We start from the raw sequence: 19,310 nt of genomic DNA on the forward strand, positions 1-19,310 counted from the left end.
AAATGGTCTTACACTTAGTTAGCATATAAAAATATCTATTAGCTATGTATGTATACAAAAATTAATCACTATTTCCCTTGGACATGGGAAATAGTAAAATCCAGGATGTAATTTTTGGAAATTCCCACGGGATTTTTTGCGAAATACTTACTAGAGTTTCAATTCAATTGCTAGGCCTAATGGTTTACGCGTGAAGCCACAGGTGAAGGCGTTGAGCATATTTTTCCCTTGAGTATTTAAGTGCCTCAGAAAATTCTAACTACTTCAACGCCACATAACCTAACCAACAAAGGTGCTCTGTACGCCACAGTAAAACCAGCGACATACAACTTGCCGACTGGATGACTGGCGGTGAAGAAGCTTGCAGCCTGACCCTATCTCTTAGTCAAACGGAAGAAAAAAAATTAAATGCGGATTTATTATTATTTATTTACATCAGTTTGCCCACAAATATTTAGATAGGTTGGTAAAGAATGAATTAATATTTAAATCTGTTTTACGCAAGTTGTTGTCCTTTTCCCATGCGGTAGTAAAAGCCTTGCATGTTGATCAGCTCTTGGTGTGTACCCTTTTCAATTATTTTACCTGAACAAAAAGGAGAACGTGAGTCGAATATACGTACTAAGTAAACATAATATATATATATATATATATATATATTAGACGGGTTTCGATTTATATTTATCTACATGCATATCATGATTTCCCTATTATATGTTCAGAAACGACTACCTATCAAATGGCCTTTATTAAGAAACCTGGTATCTGCGGGTGCATCTTAATGTTCACATTAAAGTACAGTGCATCTTAATGTTTTCATTAAAGTATCGGTAATACTTTTTTTAACAATGCAAATCTGTACATATTGTAGAAAATTTATGACATGCATGTAGATAATAATTATTATTCAGTCAAAGTCAAAGTCAAAGTCAGTCAATTCAAAGTCAAAGTCAAAGTCAAAGTCAAAGTGAAAGTCAAAATACAGGCCATATCTGAACATATTATAGAAAACTTATGATATGCATGTAGATAAAGTTATGTATGCGGCTATACATAATTAGGCATTATGCACCAGCCACATAAATAACTATTTATAAACGTAACCAAAACTGCTTTGATGCGAGTTGGACCAAGGGTTGCAAACTGTACAGTCAAACAAATTGAATCATGACCCAGGGTGGAACCCTTGTCTACGAGTAGGTACTAATGTCATGTTGACATCTCATACTTTTGTCAAGGAAATCATAATGAAATTGATTATTAAAAGGTTCCATCCTGGGTCATGATTCAATTTGTTCGACTGTACATGTGCCACACTAAAGATCTCTACCCACTGCACCGTATCATACTATGACCGTAATGGGAACGTATCAGGCACGCGCGACACGGAGGACAACATGTCATTAACGGCGTGTCATACCCATAAGAAGTGTATCGGCACTGTTTTTGACGCTCCGTGGATGGCACACGACTCACGACGGCGACGATGGTTAAGAAACGTGCTAGTGGGAACAGTGTCATACTGTCAATAGAAATATATATTTTTTTGCCTGACACGTTCCTATTACGGTCATAGTATGATACGATGTAGTGGGTAGAGACGTTAAAGATCAAGCAAACAATAGCGAAAAATCAATTTTCTTGTAATATTTTTGACTTTTCTATTTTGGTATACTTTTTGCTGAAGTGACACTGGAAATTCACAACTGAAAACATTAGTGTTGCCAGATTTTTTTAAGGAAAGGCGGAACTTTGAAACCTTTCGAGTAAGTACAAAAAGCGGGATTCTTCCGTCGATAGCGAAACATGCTAAAATAACATATATTATGTTATAATTATCCTAGTTACTACTTAATCCCCCAAAAGCCAAAAGCCAAGCTGATACCGTCCTGCATGGTACAATTAATTTTGGGTTAAACTATAAATTGGGATGCCGCCAAAGTATGGCAAAACTGTTAGCAGATCAGATTGATGGAAAGTACCTACTCGTAGTATTGAATCTAACAAAATGTCATTTTTTGTACTCGGAGCGTTTCATTATAGTCAAACATTTTAATTAGGTAGGTATCATTCTTGTACCTTTATCCAGTACGCAGATGATATCGGCATCTTTAATGGTTGAGAGTCTGTGAGCGATTGTGATACACGTTCGTCCCTTTGCTGCCGTTTCCAACGCCTCGGTTACAACCTAGAAAAAATTAAGATTATTTAACTGATAGAATCATAGCGTTAATAAGATTTGCGGCAGACGATATGAAAGCTGCGCGCAACTCATGCCCAGACTCGTGTCGTACTCGTAATTGTAGCTCTGAAATTATTACTACTGTATACCCGCGCGTTGTTGGCGTCGAATGCGGAGGCGGCTTCTCGAGCAGCAACATTCGCGGCAGGCGGGTGAGCTTGCGCGATGTACGCGCTGCTTCTGCTCTGCGCTGCGCGCCGCTCGAGCCTAGGTTCGTGTCGTAGCCCTGACGATGTACTATTGTTTACCCGCTCGCTGTTGGCGTCGAGCGCGGAGGTGGCTTCGTCCAGCAGCAGCAGCCGCGGCGAGCGGATGAGCGCGCGCGCGATGCACACGCGCTGCTTCTGACCGCCCGACAGCTGCGCGCCGCTCGAGCCCAGGTTCGTGTCGTAGCCCTAGTGGTACATAGGCAATTTTTGTAGCTCCATACAGTTATAATATGATACATTATAAGTTTTTGAAAGCCTTGTAGAGCCATGTGTACTAACCTGAGGTAGAGTTATGATAAAGCTGTGAATGTTAGCGGCTTTCGCGGCGTCGACTATTTCGTCCTTGGACACGTTTCGACTGTTATCGCCATATGCAATGTTCTCGCCGAGCGTGCGGTCGAACAGCACAGGTTCTTGCTGCACCACCCCTAGCTGCTGGCGCAAGCGCGGCAGGGTCAGCGATCTCCGGATATCGCGCCCGTCTAGTTCCTAAATCAGAATTAATCCTCATTATTTTGGTCCTTGTTATCAAAGATATACAATTAGGACAAGTCGATTGTAAAAGGAAAAGGCAGTAAAGAGGCCGAAGACTTACGATATTTCCAGAAATGGGATCATAGAGCCGTTGCAGAAGCTGCAGCACGGTGGACTTGCCGCAGCCTGAGGAGCCCACCAGTGCCACCGTCTTGCCAGCCTCCACTCGTAAGTCAATGCCGTTAAGGATTTTTTGGTGCATACGCGTTGGATACCTGAATTCAACCTCTTTGAGACTAAAGTTTCCAGTCGCGGACTGTAAAAACAATATCAGATTAGGGGCAGTAGGTATGTCCGTGAGGCTGGTTTGAAAGCATTTTACATTTAAATATAGCAGAGGGAAAACCAAAGAAAACCACTATGAAACAAAAAGAGGCGTATCTTGAAGCATTTTCTTCGGCATTCATATCTATTGTAAGATGGAATCATTTACCCATTGCGGAGTATCCTTGACCCCAGGTTCTGTGATGACGCAAGGCTGTCGTTGGATGACTGACAGGACCCTCGCGCCGCAGTCTTTAGCAGCGCTGAAGCCAGGCGCATAAACTAACGACTGGCCTAACATGTAAGCACCGTACATTAGTGCTTCTACCACCCTAGAATTAGAGAACAAAGGTTTGATTAGAAAACCTATATAGTTTCTGTACCTATTATGGCAATGGTTGCAATGCAAAGTTCTTACAAAAAAACGGTAGCATATTCGATTCCGTCCTTGGCTATTAGTGTAGCGCCGTAGACACAGCAGCTGCAAAAAGCGAGGAAGGGGATGTATACTCCCAGCCCCAGCACCAGTCCGCGCCATCTTGTCTTCTTAACAACCGCAGCACACGATACCTTCAGTGACGCGTCGAACTTGTTCATAAAGTTCAGCTCAATACCTGCACAATACATAAATAAAAGAAAATCTATTTCTGGAAGTATTGCCTGATTATTGTTTTACTCATAACATCGAGGAGCTCCGTTCACGACAACCAGCTCCGAAAAGTTTTTGAGATTGCGCACAGTTTGTTCTAGGTATGTTCGTAAACTGTCTCCGATCAGCGTCAAAATTCAGTTTATGCAGTACCCTACCCTACTACCCTGAGTACCCTACGTTACTCTAAACCAACTGAACCAAAGTATGACATAGTTTTGTCTTTAAATAAGCTATCCCCATATGGGGATTGCCTTAGAATTGTCTTAGACATTCGTTTTTTGGATTAACTTTACCTAAGCTCTGGACAGTTCTGATCCCAACAACCGCCTCGGTAGCGATGGCGGTGGCCGCTTCCATAGCCTCGCGCTCGTCTTGCTGCGACTGCTGCGTCACGATGCCTTCCAACCAGATACTGCCCACCATCTATTTAAATAACAATTATTTAAGTATTTGTTAAAAATGCGTGTGATGTTAAAACCTGTCTGAATAAACGGGCTTGGGCTGTAATATGGACGACAGAACATAATAGCAGAACTGCTTTTGCAGGTATGTCTATGTTTCTTCGCGATGTTATGCGTCATCCGTCTGGTAAATCTCAAAATTAATTTCACACCTAAATTTCTAAGAACTCCAAGGTATGAGTTCGAGCTTCGAGGTTAAACGACAGTCTACCACAGCTTTTTGTTGTTGTCTCTTCGTCTACAAAAAATGTGCAGCGGTAAAAGCAATAGACTGTATCGACTTTATGACTGTATCTGCTGTTTTACGTGACAGATATAAATGACGCGGTCATTATTTAATCAATCACAATAAACTGAGCCGGCATCATAGTATCCGTTGCATAAGATAAAAACATTATAGATTCGCGCTGTCATCGTTCATCCACCATTACGTCTCATATTTCGTTTTCTAGAATTTTTTTACCGTACAACGGCAAAAACTACTAGACACTGGCAAAATTGTCCTCCGATGGACAGAGCCATATTTTTTTAAAGAAACAACAACAAAAACATTATAGCATTGATAGTCCCTGAGCAAAGAGACAGACAGACAGACATGCCGAAACTATAAGGGTTCCTTTTTTGAGGTAAGAAAGAAAAAGCCAAAGCGTGATAAATTAAATAATCAGATAAAAAAGATATATAAATTTGCACGGTGGAATGGAAACATACGACTGGCACGAACGCTGTCCCGACTAGACCAAGTTTCCAGTTGTAGCACATGGCGAGAATGAAACCGATGACGACAGAGCTGACGCCCTGCAGGATGAGGCCGATGCGCAGCCCCGTGGCGCCCTGTACCTCGGCCGCGTCGCCGCTCAGCCGCGCGCAGATCGCGCCCACAGTGTTGCTCTCCCGGTCGAAGTAACCTATTTCCTGAGAAATTACTTTTTTAAGTTGTAACAACGCTTTCGGAACTTATAATTGAACCGAGTTGCGTGCACTTCAGGCAGTCAGGGCTAGTAGCTGTTCCCACCAGCCTCAGCAACAGGGTAGGCACGCCCCAGCGTGTACCTACATGCGGTTTTCTGATGCTGGTGAGTGCGTGTGAGTGCAGCTACTGACGACTACATCGAAGTTTAAAAAAATAATCTGATGCAGGGTTTGCGCACTGATGCTTCTATCGCGGTTTTTATCAGCGAGCCGAATAATTGTTGAATTCTAGTGTAGGTTGATCCGATGTGGTTTTTTCTACCAATGACGAAACAGAGAAAGTAAATAACTCGTTTGGACTAAAGGTGTCTCAAAAACTACTGAATCTTGCGACAAGTTTCGCTACAGGCGCTGCAGGTTTTAGTCAGGGAAAATTCTTAAATATGGTCCTCTGATGGCCTAATAAATTCCAACTGAATCGATTTCAATGCGATTTTTAAACACATGCTTTTGTTTTGCGTTTTAACAAGCTTTTATCTAACTTGCCGTGATATTGTGTGTTTGAGTCAAATATCGGAAGTAGAAATTAACCCACTTTCAATGGTCTGATTGACTTAGAATTTGGCACTCATAGTGAAGGTTGATTAACAGCCACCAAGCAATCTTATTTTGATAATGAATATTTAACAAAATTTATTTTTCTCGTAGATTACAGTTTTTTAAAGTTATTTTCTTTACAAATGTCTAACCTGTCTGAGCAAGCTGCTGAAGTACTGTCCTCGTAGTCGCGTAGTCATGCGCAGCCCCGCGTTGGTGAAGGTGACGCTCTGCAGACACATCGTGATCCCAGCCGCGGCCGCCACTATTATAAACATACCCGAGTACAAATCCGCCAGCTGTATGATGCGGGCATTGTCTGACAATGAGAATATCTGAAAATGAAAGATAGGTAGTTTTCTATCAGATGACGTCTGACACGCCGTTCCTAGAATTCAACTAAGATAAAATGTCCTTATACCTAATATGCTAATAAGCCCTGGCTGGTGTCATCTCTATTGCTAATGAAATAAAATTAGAGATGGCAACTACTGGGACTGTAACCAGCACCTGGACGTTTAAAATACGCTATAAAAATAATAATAATTTATTTTTAATTTGTTATGATATGAATAATACTTACCGCGACAGTGTAGCCATACAGCGTTGCAAAGCAAGGGAAGCAAGCTCCCTGAATGACCGCTGCAATGGCGCCAATAACCAACAGCAGCCACTCCGGCCCGTTCAACTTCAATAACTCCCAATCACTGACGGGCCTTACTTCCTGTGACCAGGAAAAATAATCAAAAAAAAAACACTACGATTGAAGCGTGTAAATCCTAAAGCAAACGAATGTAACGGCCTAATCGAACGGGCGGTACAATGTGATTCTCTAAACGCACGAGAAATGCACGAACGAACCCGTTCGTTTGCAGTAATTTAATTGGTATATTGACATTTTGGTTATTCACACAACTGACATCGTATAGTCCCTACGAGCGAAAGGGTCAAGTTATTATTTTCTGCCGAGTGCAGTGGCAAGGTTTGTTGAGAGGATCCTACGGCAAACTCTATTCAACACGTACCTATTTGATTAAAGTAAGATCAAAATATGCATGAAAAAAATACACACAGACTGAGCGGTCCTACATAGCTGTGAGTAAGAAAGACTAAAATCAGCCTAATAAGTACCTAATATTAGCGTAGAAAAAATGTTTTATATTATTTGAGTACATGGTTCAATCTCATTGCATTCTGTTTGTCTCAGCGTGCATACGTAATAGGTAAAACTCCTTAGTACAAAAGGTTGTACCTCGTCTTCAATTTTAGCTTCCACTTCATCGTAATGACGTGAAAAGTTTTGCAGTCCTGCCGAAACCACAGAGCAGATGGAGCTGCGAGGTGTCATCCAGTCACTGGAGCCTATGTGCACACAAGAAAGTATTACACTCACTCACTTCTAAATAAATAAAGCTACTAATTGGAAATTATAGAGTTCTTAAGTCTGTACTCTTAGCTTATCAAATAAATGGAATTTTAGAACCACATGTTGTTAGACAGAGATATGAAAATGCACCAAAATGGGACCAGTTAAGATAGTCCGGTAGTTTGTTTCATGCCCGATTTGGAGGAATCACAATACTTTACGTGGTTCGTACGATAGTGCAACAGTAAAGAGCCATTATAATTGGTGGAATGCAAATGTATTGGGATTCGTGAAGTAAATAATGAAGTATTTACCTTTTCTATTAGAGAAACGTCTGATCATTTTCTTTGTGGATCGCCTCATAATATCATTTCGAGGTACCTGCACTTCTTCTGGAACTTCGCCTGCCTCTTCGGGTAAAGTTTCGATAATGACTGCCTCTTTCCCTTCCTTACCAGCAGTAACAAGCTTGTGATAAAATCCTGGAAAAACCAATATGATTTCGGCCTTAATTTTATTTCAAAGTGACTTTGCTCTGTTCATGATATATGTGCTACTTACCTTTAGCTTTCATAAGCTCATGATGTGTACCCGCCTCTATAATAGCGCCTTGGTCCATGCAAATTATACGGTCTGCGTTTATGATTGTCGATAGCCTGGAAAAATTAAGTCAAAATACTGTATATAATCTAATATTATGAACCTTCTAGCGAAGTGTTTTTGTTGAATCTCAAGAGTTTTAGTGCACTGATTAATTCAATATACCTACCACTTTTTGTTTAAATTTTGTATCAATATCTGACGAGCAGAAAAAGTCTTACCTATGAGAAACAGTGAGAGTAGTTCTGTTTTTACTCGCGATATCCAATGCCTTTTGCACTTGCCGTTCTGACTGAGGGTCCAAGGCTGACGTGGCTTCATCCAACAGTAAGATCCCCGGCTCACGCAGCAGCGATCGTGCGATAGCGATTCGTTGCTTCTGCCCGCCCGAGAGCGATGCACCACGTTCACCAATAACCGTCTCATAACCCTACAAATACAAGCAGGGTTTATGCAAAAATTGCTGGTTAGAACTTTGTAGCTAAGTTAGTTTGTTTTTAATTATGTAGGTAGTCCGAAAGCCTACCTATTTGAAATAACTGAGGAGCATGTGGCATGTGGGGAAATAAGAAATGAGGCAGTATGCTTTATGTAGATGTAGCTGGTCAATATCTTAGTTATTTTATTTCGTATTTTGTTTCATGTGTTTTACTTATGGACCCCATGATTCAATGATCAAACTTCAATTCAAGTACTAACTCAAATTGCTAAACAACCCCTTAATTTCTACGAAATGGTATATGTTACTAAGTTAAAATTGTAGCTGAAAATTACCTACTTACATTAGGTAGAAGAGATATAAAGTCATGGGCAAATGCCATTGCCGCTACTTTTTTTATTTCATCATCAGTAGACAAAGGGCGCCCGATTGCTATGTTGTCTCGAATAGTGCCCCGAAACAGTACAGGCTCCTGACCTACCACACCTAAAACGATAAGTATGAAAAAGGTATAAAGCATTGCATAATACATAACTGTGGGTACAAAATGAGTCAAAACCCTTTCGTTGGACAGCTGGAGGATGAAGATTAAAGTACTGACCTAGAGAGGATCTCAGGTGGCCAATGTTTAAAGTCTTCAGGTCATGGCCATCAATTTTGACCACACCAGAGTGTGGATCATACAACCTTTGTAAAAGTTGAAGAATCGTGGATTTACCACACCCCGATGATCCAACTAATGCAACGTTTTCACCTGGCTTCACGCGAAGAGAGAAGTTTTTTAATATCTGTCAATAAAAAAAAATATTAAAATTTTAATATTATTTAGGTACCCCTGTTCCGAGAGCAAACAAAACACATTGATTGGTATGTGCCTACTGTTCCAGATTTTTATAAAGGCGCCAAGTCGCCGGGCGCATGGCGTCAGGGATAGTGCAAATCCGCTTATATCGCGTATCTACGTGCAGATATTGTTTTATGTATATCTGTTTAATTTTAAAGAATTTGAGTTAAAAAATTGAACTTCGGCTATCACTATCAGATACGCGGAATATTTCAATGCTACTCACAGTAATTTGCACTATCCCCTGCGATATGGAGACCGAGGGGTTTTGAAACAGAGGTGAGTTGAAACAATGTCATTTTCACGAATTCTAAAACCGTTAGCGAGCTGGCAACAGCACTGTATAGCCGCGTTCCACCGCCGCACACACCTCAGGCAGCGTCTGTGCCCTGTCACACGCGGTTATGGCGTTCTATGACCCGCGTCAAAAACATCTCGAAAAGTAAGTTTTTTTTTTTTTTGGTTTCCATTATTTTGGTACTCTGTTGATGTTTTGCCTTGTGTTACGTGTGTTTCTAAACTTCAACAGCTAAGGATTGAATTAATAGTTATCATGCAAGTCATCGCCTTATAGATTACCTAAAGACGTTAATTTTGTAACGGATGGGAAGATTTTTGATACTAAGGAGATTTGAAACAGAATATTTGCTAGTACCTACGTTAAGTTGATATGTTTTTTTTGCTTTCTTGGTTTTAACATGCCTATTGGTTAACAAAGAAAGACAGATAGAGGCATGACGAACCGTGAAATATAAGATCTCGATTCAGAAGAACTTAACATTGTGCAATCGTGTTTTGCTTCGAGTTACAACCTCAACCATACGTTTTTTACAGCTACATTGTAAGAAAATACGCTTAAGCTAATGCAATAACAACTCCTTCCGGCAGGATATCCATAAAAAAACTACATTTTCATCACCAGAGGAGAAAATACTCCAAGACTATCTTTAAGGTTGTGCAACTGTTAACTGCGGTCTAACAACCAAGGGAACAGGGCGTTTCACTTATAAAACTGGTTATGCAGTTTAGCAAAACGTGTCTTTCTTCGGTTCAAACAAGATATGGCCACTGAAGTTTGTGCTGGCTTTGACGAAAATTTGTTAAGTTAAGTAGTGCCTGAAGACTACAATTTTCAACCAGTATGTATTGCCAGTGATGACCTATGGCTATGATCTTTGACTGTTGGCCTCCTGGAGAGGCTCGGAGTCACGGAACGAGCTGTGGAGGTAGCTATGATCGGAATTTCTTTGTGGGATAGAATCCGGAATATGGAAATTAGCTGAAGAACTAAAGTTACCGACATAGGTAGCTCAAGGAATATTTATGAATAACCGTGGGGGAAGAATGGTCCTCGAAATGTTAGCAGTCTTCCTACTAGATGGACTGACGACATCGCGAGAGTTGCGGGCAACCGGTGGATGCAATTGGTGAATTGTCGTTCATTGTGGTGATCTAAGGGGGCATCTTTGTTCAGCAGTGGGCGTCTTCTGTCTGATGATGATTACGATAGTGATGTTGATTTAATTTAAGTTAAGTGTTCAATTATCTTTCTTATCTTTTAATAATGAAACTCTTTAAACTACACTATTTATTTCTTATTTACAAGCCTAATTGTCCATAATAAGTGGGTGTTTCAACACCCCTCGAGGCGTGTTTCAACTTACCTCAGTATGAGGGGAAATGAAACACAGTGACTTTTCTCGTCTAAGTTCGTTTTTTAAAGAAGTACTCATAGTTAGGCTTTGTTAATCGGAATTAAATAAAAGATGAATAAATAAGCTGTCGATTGGTACCAATCTCGTATGATTCTTACCAATAGTTTTTTTATGTATGACACAAAATATCAAAAATGTTTCAACTCCCCTCGGTCTCCCCTATATATTGTGTCTTTGTAGTTGAATCCTTGTATGTATAAATGCTATAATTATGTTTTCTTGCATTCGAAGTGAAAATAGTTTTCTCTAGGCAAAAAACCCCAACACCCTCGGACTTTTTGTTTTGAACAGTGGGTTGTAAAGACCGATATGATGTTGATAATGTTAGTAGATGAATTGGTACGAATTGTTCTGTGATATTTATTTATTTACCTACCTTGACATCAGGTCTAGCAGGATAGCTAAAAGTCACGTTTTCGATGGATATTTCCCCTTTCAGTTTGCGAATCTTGATGCCATGGGGGCTTAAGCTGTCTATCTTCGGTGTCCTGTTCATGAGTGGAAACACCCCAGCAGCGGCACCCCGCGCCGCGGCGAACGCTTCCGAGTGGGGCACAATAAATGTTATTGACTGAACCGCCATGTATGCGCTGAACATGATCTAGAAAGGCAAAAGTCATTCCTCATTTAGACTGATGGTTGTTTTCATTACTTTGAAAGGTGGTGTTTAGTGAGTATCAATGGAGTCTTTCTAAATTTAATAAAAAGATTGGAAATAGCACGGAGGAACTCCGACTCTCATCAAAAGTTACAATTTGGCCGGTTTTAACAATCATGCATGAGACACTGGACTACGAGTAGGTATCGTGCACTGTCAATGATACATTGCTCTCACGGGCATGAGTACATGAAAGTTATTGGTCAGGTTTTAAACGGAATTATTCAATTTAGTATAATTATAGTAATACGAGCTTTTCCCGGCTTCGCACGAACCATTGAGATCCAGTGAAGAAATTTTTGGATTTTACTAAATTCCCAAATATTATACCGTGGTATTCATTTACTTTGTAAGAAGAACATCCGTGCAAAAATTAAAGTCTCAAGATTACACACTTACAATTTTTGACATTTAATTTTATAATACGAGTATTTTTTTTTTATTTATTTGACTGGATGGCAAACGAGCAAATGGGTCTCCTGATGGTAAGAGATCACCACCGCCCATAAGCATCTGCAACACCAGGGGTATTGCAGACGCGTTGCCAACCTAGAGGCCTAAGATGGGATACCTCACGTGCCAGTAATTTCACCGGCTGTCTTACTCTCCACGCCGAAACACAACAGTGCAAGCACTGCTGCTTCACGGCAGGATTGACCTGCAAAATTATAAAAATATTAGTAGAATTTACACTGAATATTTTCCCAACGACGTATCGTTGTTCTTCGGGTTCTTTGTCTAAATCCTGGAGCACGAGCCGGGTGCCGTAGGTAACCGCAATGGCATTCAGTGTGTAGGTGAGCACCCAGTTGAAGCCGGTACCAAGCCCCGTGAACAGCCCGCGTCGCCGCCCGTACCTCTCTGCCGGCTCTAATAATTTTTTATACCTAAAATGAACAGATTTTAAAACATTTTCCCCAAGGCCAATAAACTAAGGAAATGCCACTAAACGGCCACTAATCCCAGCCCCAGATATACTTTTTTAGTTTTTTGATATGTTCTAGTTACAAAACAATCAAGAAAAAAAGATGTTTACGTACGAGTTCTTAACTTATGTGAAATAGTTTATTGTGCATTAAGGGGCGTAAGAAGGGGATTACTAACGAGAGTCTGTTAGAAGCCCGACGCCGGAGGCGGAGGGCTTTTAATGGCTCGAGTTTGTAATCCCCTTACGGCCCAATGATTTTCATCACATTGCGAGGAAAATAATGAAAAAAAAAATATTTTGTGTCCAAACACTTCACAGCTCGGCAAAAGAAAGACGCTAAGAAAACAACTGAATAAAATAATGGCTACCTGCCAATACAGGGGACTACTCTAAATTCGAAAATCGAAGTTAAGTGTCTATGGGAGGTAACCTAAAAAATTTTTTTTTTGTGTTTTAATTGTACTATTTTGTCGGCATAGTTTATACATATATATATCCGTACAAAATTACAGCTTTATAGCATTGATAGTCCCTGAGCAAAGCCGCGGACGGACAGACAGACAGACAGACATGGCGAAACTATAAGGGTTCCGTTTTTGCCATTTTGCCTCCGGAAGCCTAAAAATATTCCCTATCCCGCGGGAATTTCTGACATTACCTTCTTTATGTACAACCCTCAAAGAATACAAATGCCAAACATTATACGAGTGTACCTATATTTGCTAGGCAGCTCGTTTAAAAAATATCCTTTTTATTCCCTATACAATCCTATTGCTTTTTAGTGCACTTCTATGACTCTCTAAGAATTTATGTACTTAATATTAAGTCTCTACTTATATCAGCCGGCCGGCTGGTACAAAATAGCACTCTTTATTCCTTATCCCGTGGGAATTTAGGTAAATCCTTAAAATTTTTAACTGTTAGTATTACCTACTTGCATGCCAAATTTCAAGTGTATAATAATTATAGTTACCGAAATAGGGCCATTTTGAAGTGAAAATATAATTCCAATCTCGTAATTTGATGGCTTATAATAGTTCTCGGGTTTTTCCGGAACGCTGTAATATAGTCTCGTTGGTAACTTTCTGTGTCCAACTGATGCGAAGCATGCGTCGGTAGCACTTACATTTCGAACGCCTCTAACTAAACACTTGCGCGTGTCTTCCTTTATGGTCCAGGCCTCGCACCCGTAGAAGACCACAGGCCAGATGTAACACTGCAGCAGCTTAATGTTTAGTTTCCAACAGCACAAAATTTATCTCATCTTGAAGGATTGAAGGATGCTCGAGCTATTTCGATCTGGGTTTTTATTTCCTGATCGCAATCCCATTCCTCATTTACTAGTGCTCCTAAATATTTGTACTGCTGGACTCGCTCAAGGTCAAGTCCATGAATCGCTATCTTTGGGTTGAGACCGTTGTCTTTGGAGACTACCATAAATTTTCTCTTACTGATGTTGATACGTAGCCCGGCTCTACAATTCATTTCATTTCATTCACCCGGTCAAGGATCACCTGTAAATCTGATTAAGTAGAGGCAATCAGCACGATATCGTCAGCATATCTGAGATTATTGATCACTTGCCATGAATTTTGATTCCAACTTCAAGCCCCTCCAACGCTGCCGACATAACGGCCTCCGAGTAAAGGTTGAAGAGCAGAGGCGACAGAATGCATCCTTGACGTACTCCACGACAGATTTCGATGTCCTCGGTCTCGTCATGTTCTACTCTCACTCTTGCCATTTAGTTCCAGTACTTAAGGTGTGCCAAATAACAAGTCTTTAGCTTCAGCGGTTTGGGCTGTGCGTTGATATATAAGTCCGTCAGTCAGTCAGTCAGAAATCTTTGAAATATATATATATATATATATATATATATAGATTATAAATAGATTGAAAAATATGCCGTAGCTCTAAAAGAAGTAATTATTTAAGGCATACCATTTTTAGGCTTATAATGTTTACCTATTGTCATTTGTTCACTGTCTAGCAAAATTAGTGAGTCATAAATAGTAAATCTGATTACAAAGTCAAAATATAACGTGATACTGATAAGAGGCATAAACTGAATCCTTAGATAAACAAAATTAAGAGCACAAAATTACCTTACACTATAGTCCACTTGGACAAATAAAATGTCTCCGTACTGCCAGATGGGTGACATAAGATGACGATTCAGAAAATTATCGCGTAATGTGTACAGTAACGATTTTGTTTTTTAAATACACAGTAAGATAAATTTTAAATAAACTGAATTTTACTGCGTAGTATACAGTGTGAACACAGCGTCTAGACAAGACACCTAAAACATGTACTTATTATATATGTTTAATATCAAACCTGCGTATCTCCTTCTCTTCACCAGCAAACGCAACTATAGTTTTGACGGATTTGAATACTTCTTCGGCGTGCTTCCCGGCTTGACTGTAAGACATCATCTCACGCACTGACGATTTTGATTGGTACTGCCGTTAAAAATATATTTTAGGTATCAGTTTATACATAAGTAGCTTTTTTATTGTATGCAATTTCGTTGACTGTTCTAAAATTATCATCCTGAATCATTACTAATAGGAGATGGGCGGATCGTGTTTGTGTGGTAAATATAGTTTTCGTTTAGCGTTTGGTAAAGGAATTGGAAAATGTACTTAATAGTAGTGCACTGTAAGATTAGTTAGGTAGTATTGTCTTTTGTGTGGGAATAATAAACTTTTTATTGTTTAGATTATAAATAAAACTAATATCACCATATTTCGTGTCAACTTGATCACTAGAAGTGCGTGAAATAGAATTATCATAAAATTATCGCAAGTTAAAGAAGAAGACTTAATAGGTATGTATAAAGTACTTGAAAATTACTACATCCTTAAAATAATCATATCAAATACAGAATACTCACCTCAGATAGTAATATTGAGGCTATTAATGAAAATGGTAGTACGGTGAGACATGCGAGTGTGAGTTCCCAACCAAGAGGAAACGATTGACAGATAGCGATTATAGCTGTTCCTAGTAAATTGGCGACTACTGCCAACTTATCGCTCATTCCTTCCTTTATCTTCGTCATGTTCCTAAATAAGTGAATGTTAAATAATTAATAGGTGCTTACAATAAAAACGACCGCTATTATATTCTTTTTAAGTAGGTATGCTGTGAGTAATGGTGTACTCACTCAGACATTTTCGAAGCAAGATTGAAATCTGAGTCAGTATCAAACCATTCCATATCTTGACCAAGAACAGCTTCAAGAAATCTTTTTCGTATTCGTGTTATCTAGAAACATAAGAATAATATATGATAGAAACAAACATAATAATAATAAATGAATAATATATGGCTAAAGTATTCTATATTTTAATAACATATAAAACCGTAAATTTTATCTGACTAATTTTGACAAATGTTAAAAATAAATTAGTGCATTATACATAATATTGTCCAGAATGAACTGAGCTAGAAACGTTAATTTTGTATCACGTACAAAATTACACCCTGTATATGCGACTTTAGGTGGCTCACCTGTCTTAATGCGCTCCAGTTGATGCACGCTACGGAGACTATACAAAATATTAGCGATATCGCTGTACTGACGAACATCCCAATTGCCATGGCGTTAGCATCTTCAATAAGAGCCGCCATATTTTCCTCATAAGATGCATTCACACTATCAAATAAACAATATGTATGATTACACGATGGAAATGAAAACGTACAAAATAAAAAAAATCCTTATTACTTTCGGTACGATTGATCATGACTAACAAAATTCACAGAAATGGAATGTTATATAATAATCAGATATTCCATTTTATGCTGAACCACCAGTAGGTATAAGGCAAGGTGTTAATTAAATAACGGTAATCGATTCTATTTTTGAGTACTTTCTCGTTTTCAGTTATTTAATGAACACCTTGTATTGTTTATTATACTTAATATTAAAATATTTTTGGTGGTATTTTTGTAACATTCGCATAATGGCCGCGGCACATGATGGTTACTTTTACAGGTGGTGCTGACACCCGAAGGGATACGACTCAAAATGTTTTGTCATGGTCTTTCAGAAAATTTTAGTACTGAAACTCACAGCTGCCTTCCTCCACCAAAGGTTGCAGTTAACGGCAAGTAGCTGGACAGTCGGTCCGTTTGTACAGTGCGTTGTACAAATGCAGTGCTGAGCTCTCCGAACTGAACAAGGTTGAAACACACACCACCGCCACTCAGCAGGCCGACAAAAAAGCCGAAAAGTGTTGCACTGATCTCAAGCCAGGTCCCGTAACGAAACTATGGACATTAAGATAAGTTTATTTTTATTTTTAGTTCAAAGGGTTATTTCAGACTTTTATGATAGTAACTTATAATACCTAAGTATAAGTATTTACGTATGCTTTTTTTCTAGCTTATGATTTTTTCGTGACGCTTATTAAACAAATTGCAAAAAATGTATTCATGTAACGTAATATAATTTACAGTACCTGGGCGACCGAGTTTCGCTCGGGTTAAAACTCGATAACAAGTGTTTTCCCAGGGATAAGACCAAGCTAGATCGATTTTTCATCCCCGAAAACTTCTACGTACCAAATTTCAGCGAAATATATATGTATAGGTATACAAGAATTTCTCGTTTAAAGGTATAATCTATATATATATTAGATAGATAGATAATGATTTTATTGCGTTATGTTTTACCTACATAAATACATAGTTTTATAACCTTAAGAGGTTTATTGACCCCAATGAAGGAAACCCTGGCATAAGGGTCCATAAGCAGAAGTCGCCGAACCACCGACAACAGCTCGCCCTCATGGTGGGAAATGTAAAATGCTTTACTCTCATAAGTACTCCAGAGCCGTTAACATTATGATCATATAATAATAATGTTATTCATGTTGCCTCAATTAAACGGTTTATTATTATTATTATTATTATCATCGCTGTCAATTGTTGGCAATTTTGATGAGATCTATATCACGAGCGACAAACGAGAAAATTTTGCCAGTTTAGCAACTATGCTTACAATTTGGAAGTAAGAAACATCTGCTGGGTATTCGGCTTCTCTGAAACAATTATAGTTCTAGTTAGTCTGGTAGGTACTTATTCATAAACATTTCAGAAGATAAAAATAATTAAGAAGACTACAAAAATAATTCGCTATTCATCACGCTATTCATATTAAACATTATCTACCTACCGCCACGACAATTCAAGACAGAAAGTGTAAAAATTGAATAAGATTTATGAAAGTGAAATAAAGACCATGGCATGTAAGAAAATGGGAAATAAAATTAAACAATAAATGCATGCCAATATTGAAGGCTACTTTTCTTTGGTTCTCGAAGTCTTTAAATCAAAGAACTACCTGTAGTAGTCAGAATTAAACTAAAAACTTCGCGCAAGAAATGGTTCCAACGGGTGAAATTCTAAAAATCCTAGATCTTTTAAATTTTTTGATATTTTTCTGTAACCTCAAATACAGGCAATACATACATATACTAAAACAAAGCAATGACCGCACTCGCAAAAATAAGCCGCATATAAATACCTACTAATAAAAAGGATAGATACTAACAGGCACAGGCTACTCCGACTTTTATTAAAATAGTTAAAGATACTTAGATAGTGTATAACATTATAATAGTGAATATAAAACATTAAAACGTAAAGAAGCATAATACCTACGCCATCGTCAATAGGTAAAAATTAAACATTCATCATAAACTCGTTCTTACTATTTTTTACCGATATATATGAATCGCATTCTACACACACCTGGTGCAATAATTGCGCATATAAAGTGGGACTACTATTTTACTTACTTTTTAACTTCTTTTTTGAATCCCATTTTTTATTGATGAAACCGTAACTACTTGTGGACAGCTCAAGGCGGATTGAAGCTTGCGGCTTGTGCGCTAGACAGATCAGGTTTGATCTAGCGCTCTTTACTTATAAAATCCTTATTTGAACTATGATAATCATTTGTCAATCATTTATAACATTACGCATTTACAAGCTTGTCAAGTAATTGCGTATTCAATGAGGATATGTAACTGTGTGTTAAATTTCGTAAGTAAACTGATTTCAGAGATACGTGTAAGTAACTAGCCACAAGTTTTTGTAAATAGATCTTGATCCACTTTTGGTGCATACACATAACACGCGTCGTAACATAGTTTGACATGTTTAAATTCGATTAAAATAAAATAAAATTGGTCAAAAATAGTACATTACTGCAGAGACCAGTAAGTACCTAAGCCATTCTGAACGAGTATAAATGATACGAGGTCAGGAGAGCGAGTACTAGTCGAAGCTTGTATAGAGCTTTTCTCAAAAATGATGATGATAGTGATAATGAAATGACGGTGATTGTGATCTGATGATGATGATTGTGATAATGAAATGACGGTGATTGTGATGTGATGATGTGATGATAATGATAATAGTGATGAAGATAATGATGATAGTGAGGATGATTAATGGTGATGATGATTGATGTTGATGAGTGATGATGATGATGATTGATAATGATGATGATGATGATAGTTAGTGATGATGATGATGATGGTCGTTAATGGCGATGATAATGGTTTGTAGTGATGGTGACGATGATGATGGTGATGATGATGGTGATGATGATGATAAGATAATGATGACATGGACCCATTTCAAAATACTAAGTACACCCAACACTGCCGCTCGGCCCGCGCGCTGTTTATGACTGGTTCCAAATTTTTAAAGGAACTAGTTACTGCCCAAGAAGTAAATTTCATACTTATTTCCTGGACAGTTCGAGATTACTTCCTGGACACTAGCAGCTAGTCTCCAGGATGCATTACTTTCTACGACGTTTTTGATGACGTAATGGCAACATTTCATACCATTTCTGAGTAAAAAT

The 19,310-nt window shown here is 38.7% G+C and overlaps 1 protein-coding gene across 2 annotated transcripts; it reads right to left on the minus strand.

Annotated features, from left to right (window-relative positions):
- Positions 1-409: 409 nt before the first annotated feature.
- On the minus strand, positions 410-18,326 carry LOC141434255 (multidrug resistance protein homolog 49-like). Of its 2 annotated transcripts, XM_074096649.1 has the most exons (26): positions 18,235-18,326; positions 17,436-17,475; positions 16,506-16,702; positions 15,941-16,085; positions 15,594-15,694; positions 15,321-15,492; positions 14,762-14,886; positions 12,185-12,380; positions 11,212-11,436; positions 8,878-9,064; positions 8,620-8,762; positions 8,059-8,267; positions 7,799-7,893; positions 7,552-7,719; positions 7,124-7,233; positions 6,455-6,595; positions 6,024-6,206; positions 5,074-5,277; positions 4,195-4,324; positions 3,668-3,863; positions 3,419-3,581; positions 3,047-3,241; positions 2,731-2,940; positions 2,491-2,637; positions 2,080-2,188; positions 410-585 (listed from the first exon to the last, which is right to left on the minus strand). In XM_074096649.1, exons 1-26 carry the CDS (start codon positions 18,258-18,260, stop codon positions 497-499), a joined length of 3,906 nt encoding a protein of 1,301 aa, XP_073952750.1. In that variant the 5' UTR covers positions 18,261-18,326; the 3' UTR covers positions 410-496. The 2 variants fall into 2 exon arrangements, with proteins under 2 accessions (XP_073952750.1, XP_073952757.1); XM_074096656.1 differs by lacking the exons at positions 410-585; positions 2,080-2,188; positions 2,491-2,637; positions 2,731-2,940 and having other exon boundaries at positions 3,079-3,200.
- Positions 18,327-19,310: the final 984 nt, after the last annotated feature.

Source organism: Choristoneura fumiferana, chromosome Z (assembly GCF_025370935.1).
Source record: "Choristoneura fumiferana chromosome Z, NRCan_CFum_1, whole genome shotgun sequence".
In the NCBI taxonomy this organism is placed as follows: domain Eukaryota; kingdom Metazoa; phylum Arthropoda; class Insecta; order Lepidoptera; family Tortricidae; genus Choristoneura; species Choristoneura fumiferana.

Bases quoted from the DNA above. Each gene is read 5' to 3' on its own strand.
- LOC141434255 (XM_074096649.1), bottom strand. From the start codon at position 18,260: ATGGGATTCAAAAAAGAAGTTAAAAA. The intron at 15,695-15,940 runs GTGAGCCACCTA...TTATGTTTCTAG, and splicing joins ACTGGAGCGCATTAAGACAG to ATAACACGAATACGAAAAAG. The intron at 2,638-2,730 runs GTTAGTACACAT...ATGTACCACTAG, and splicing joins TTATCATAACTCTACCTCAG to GGCTACGACACGAACCTGGG.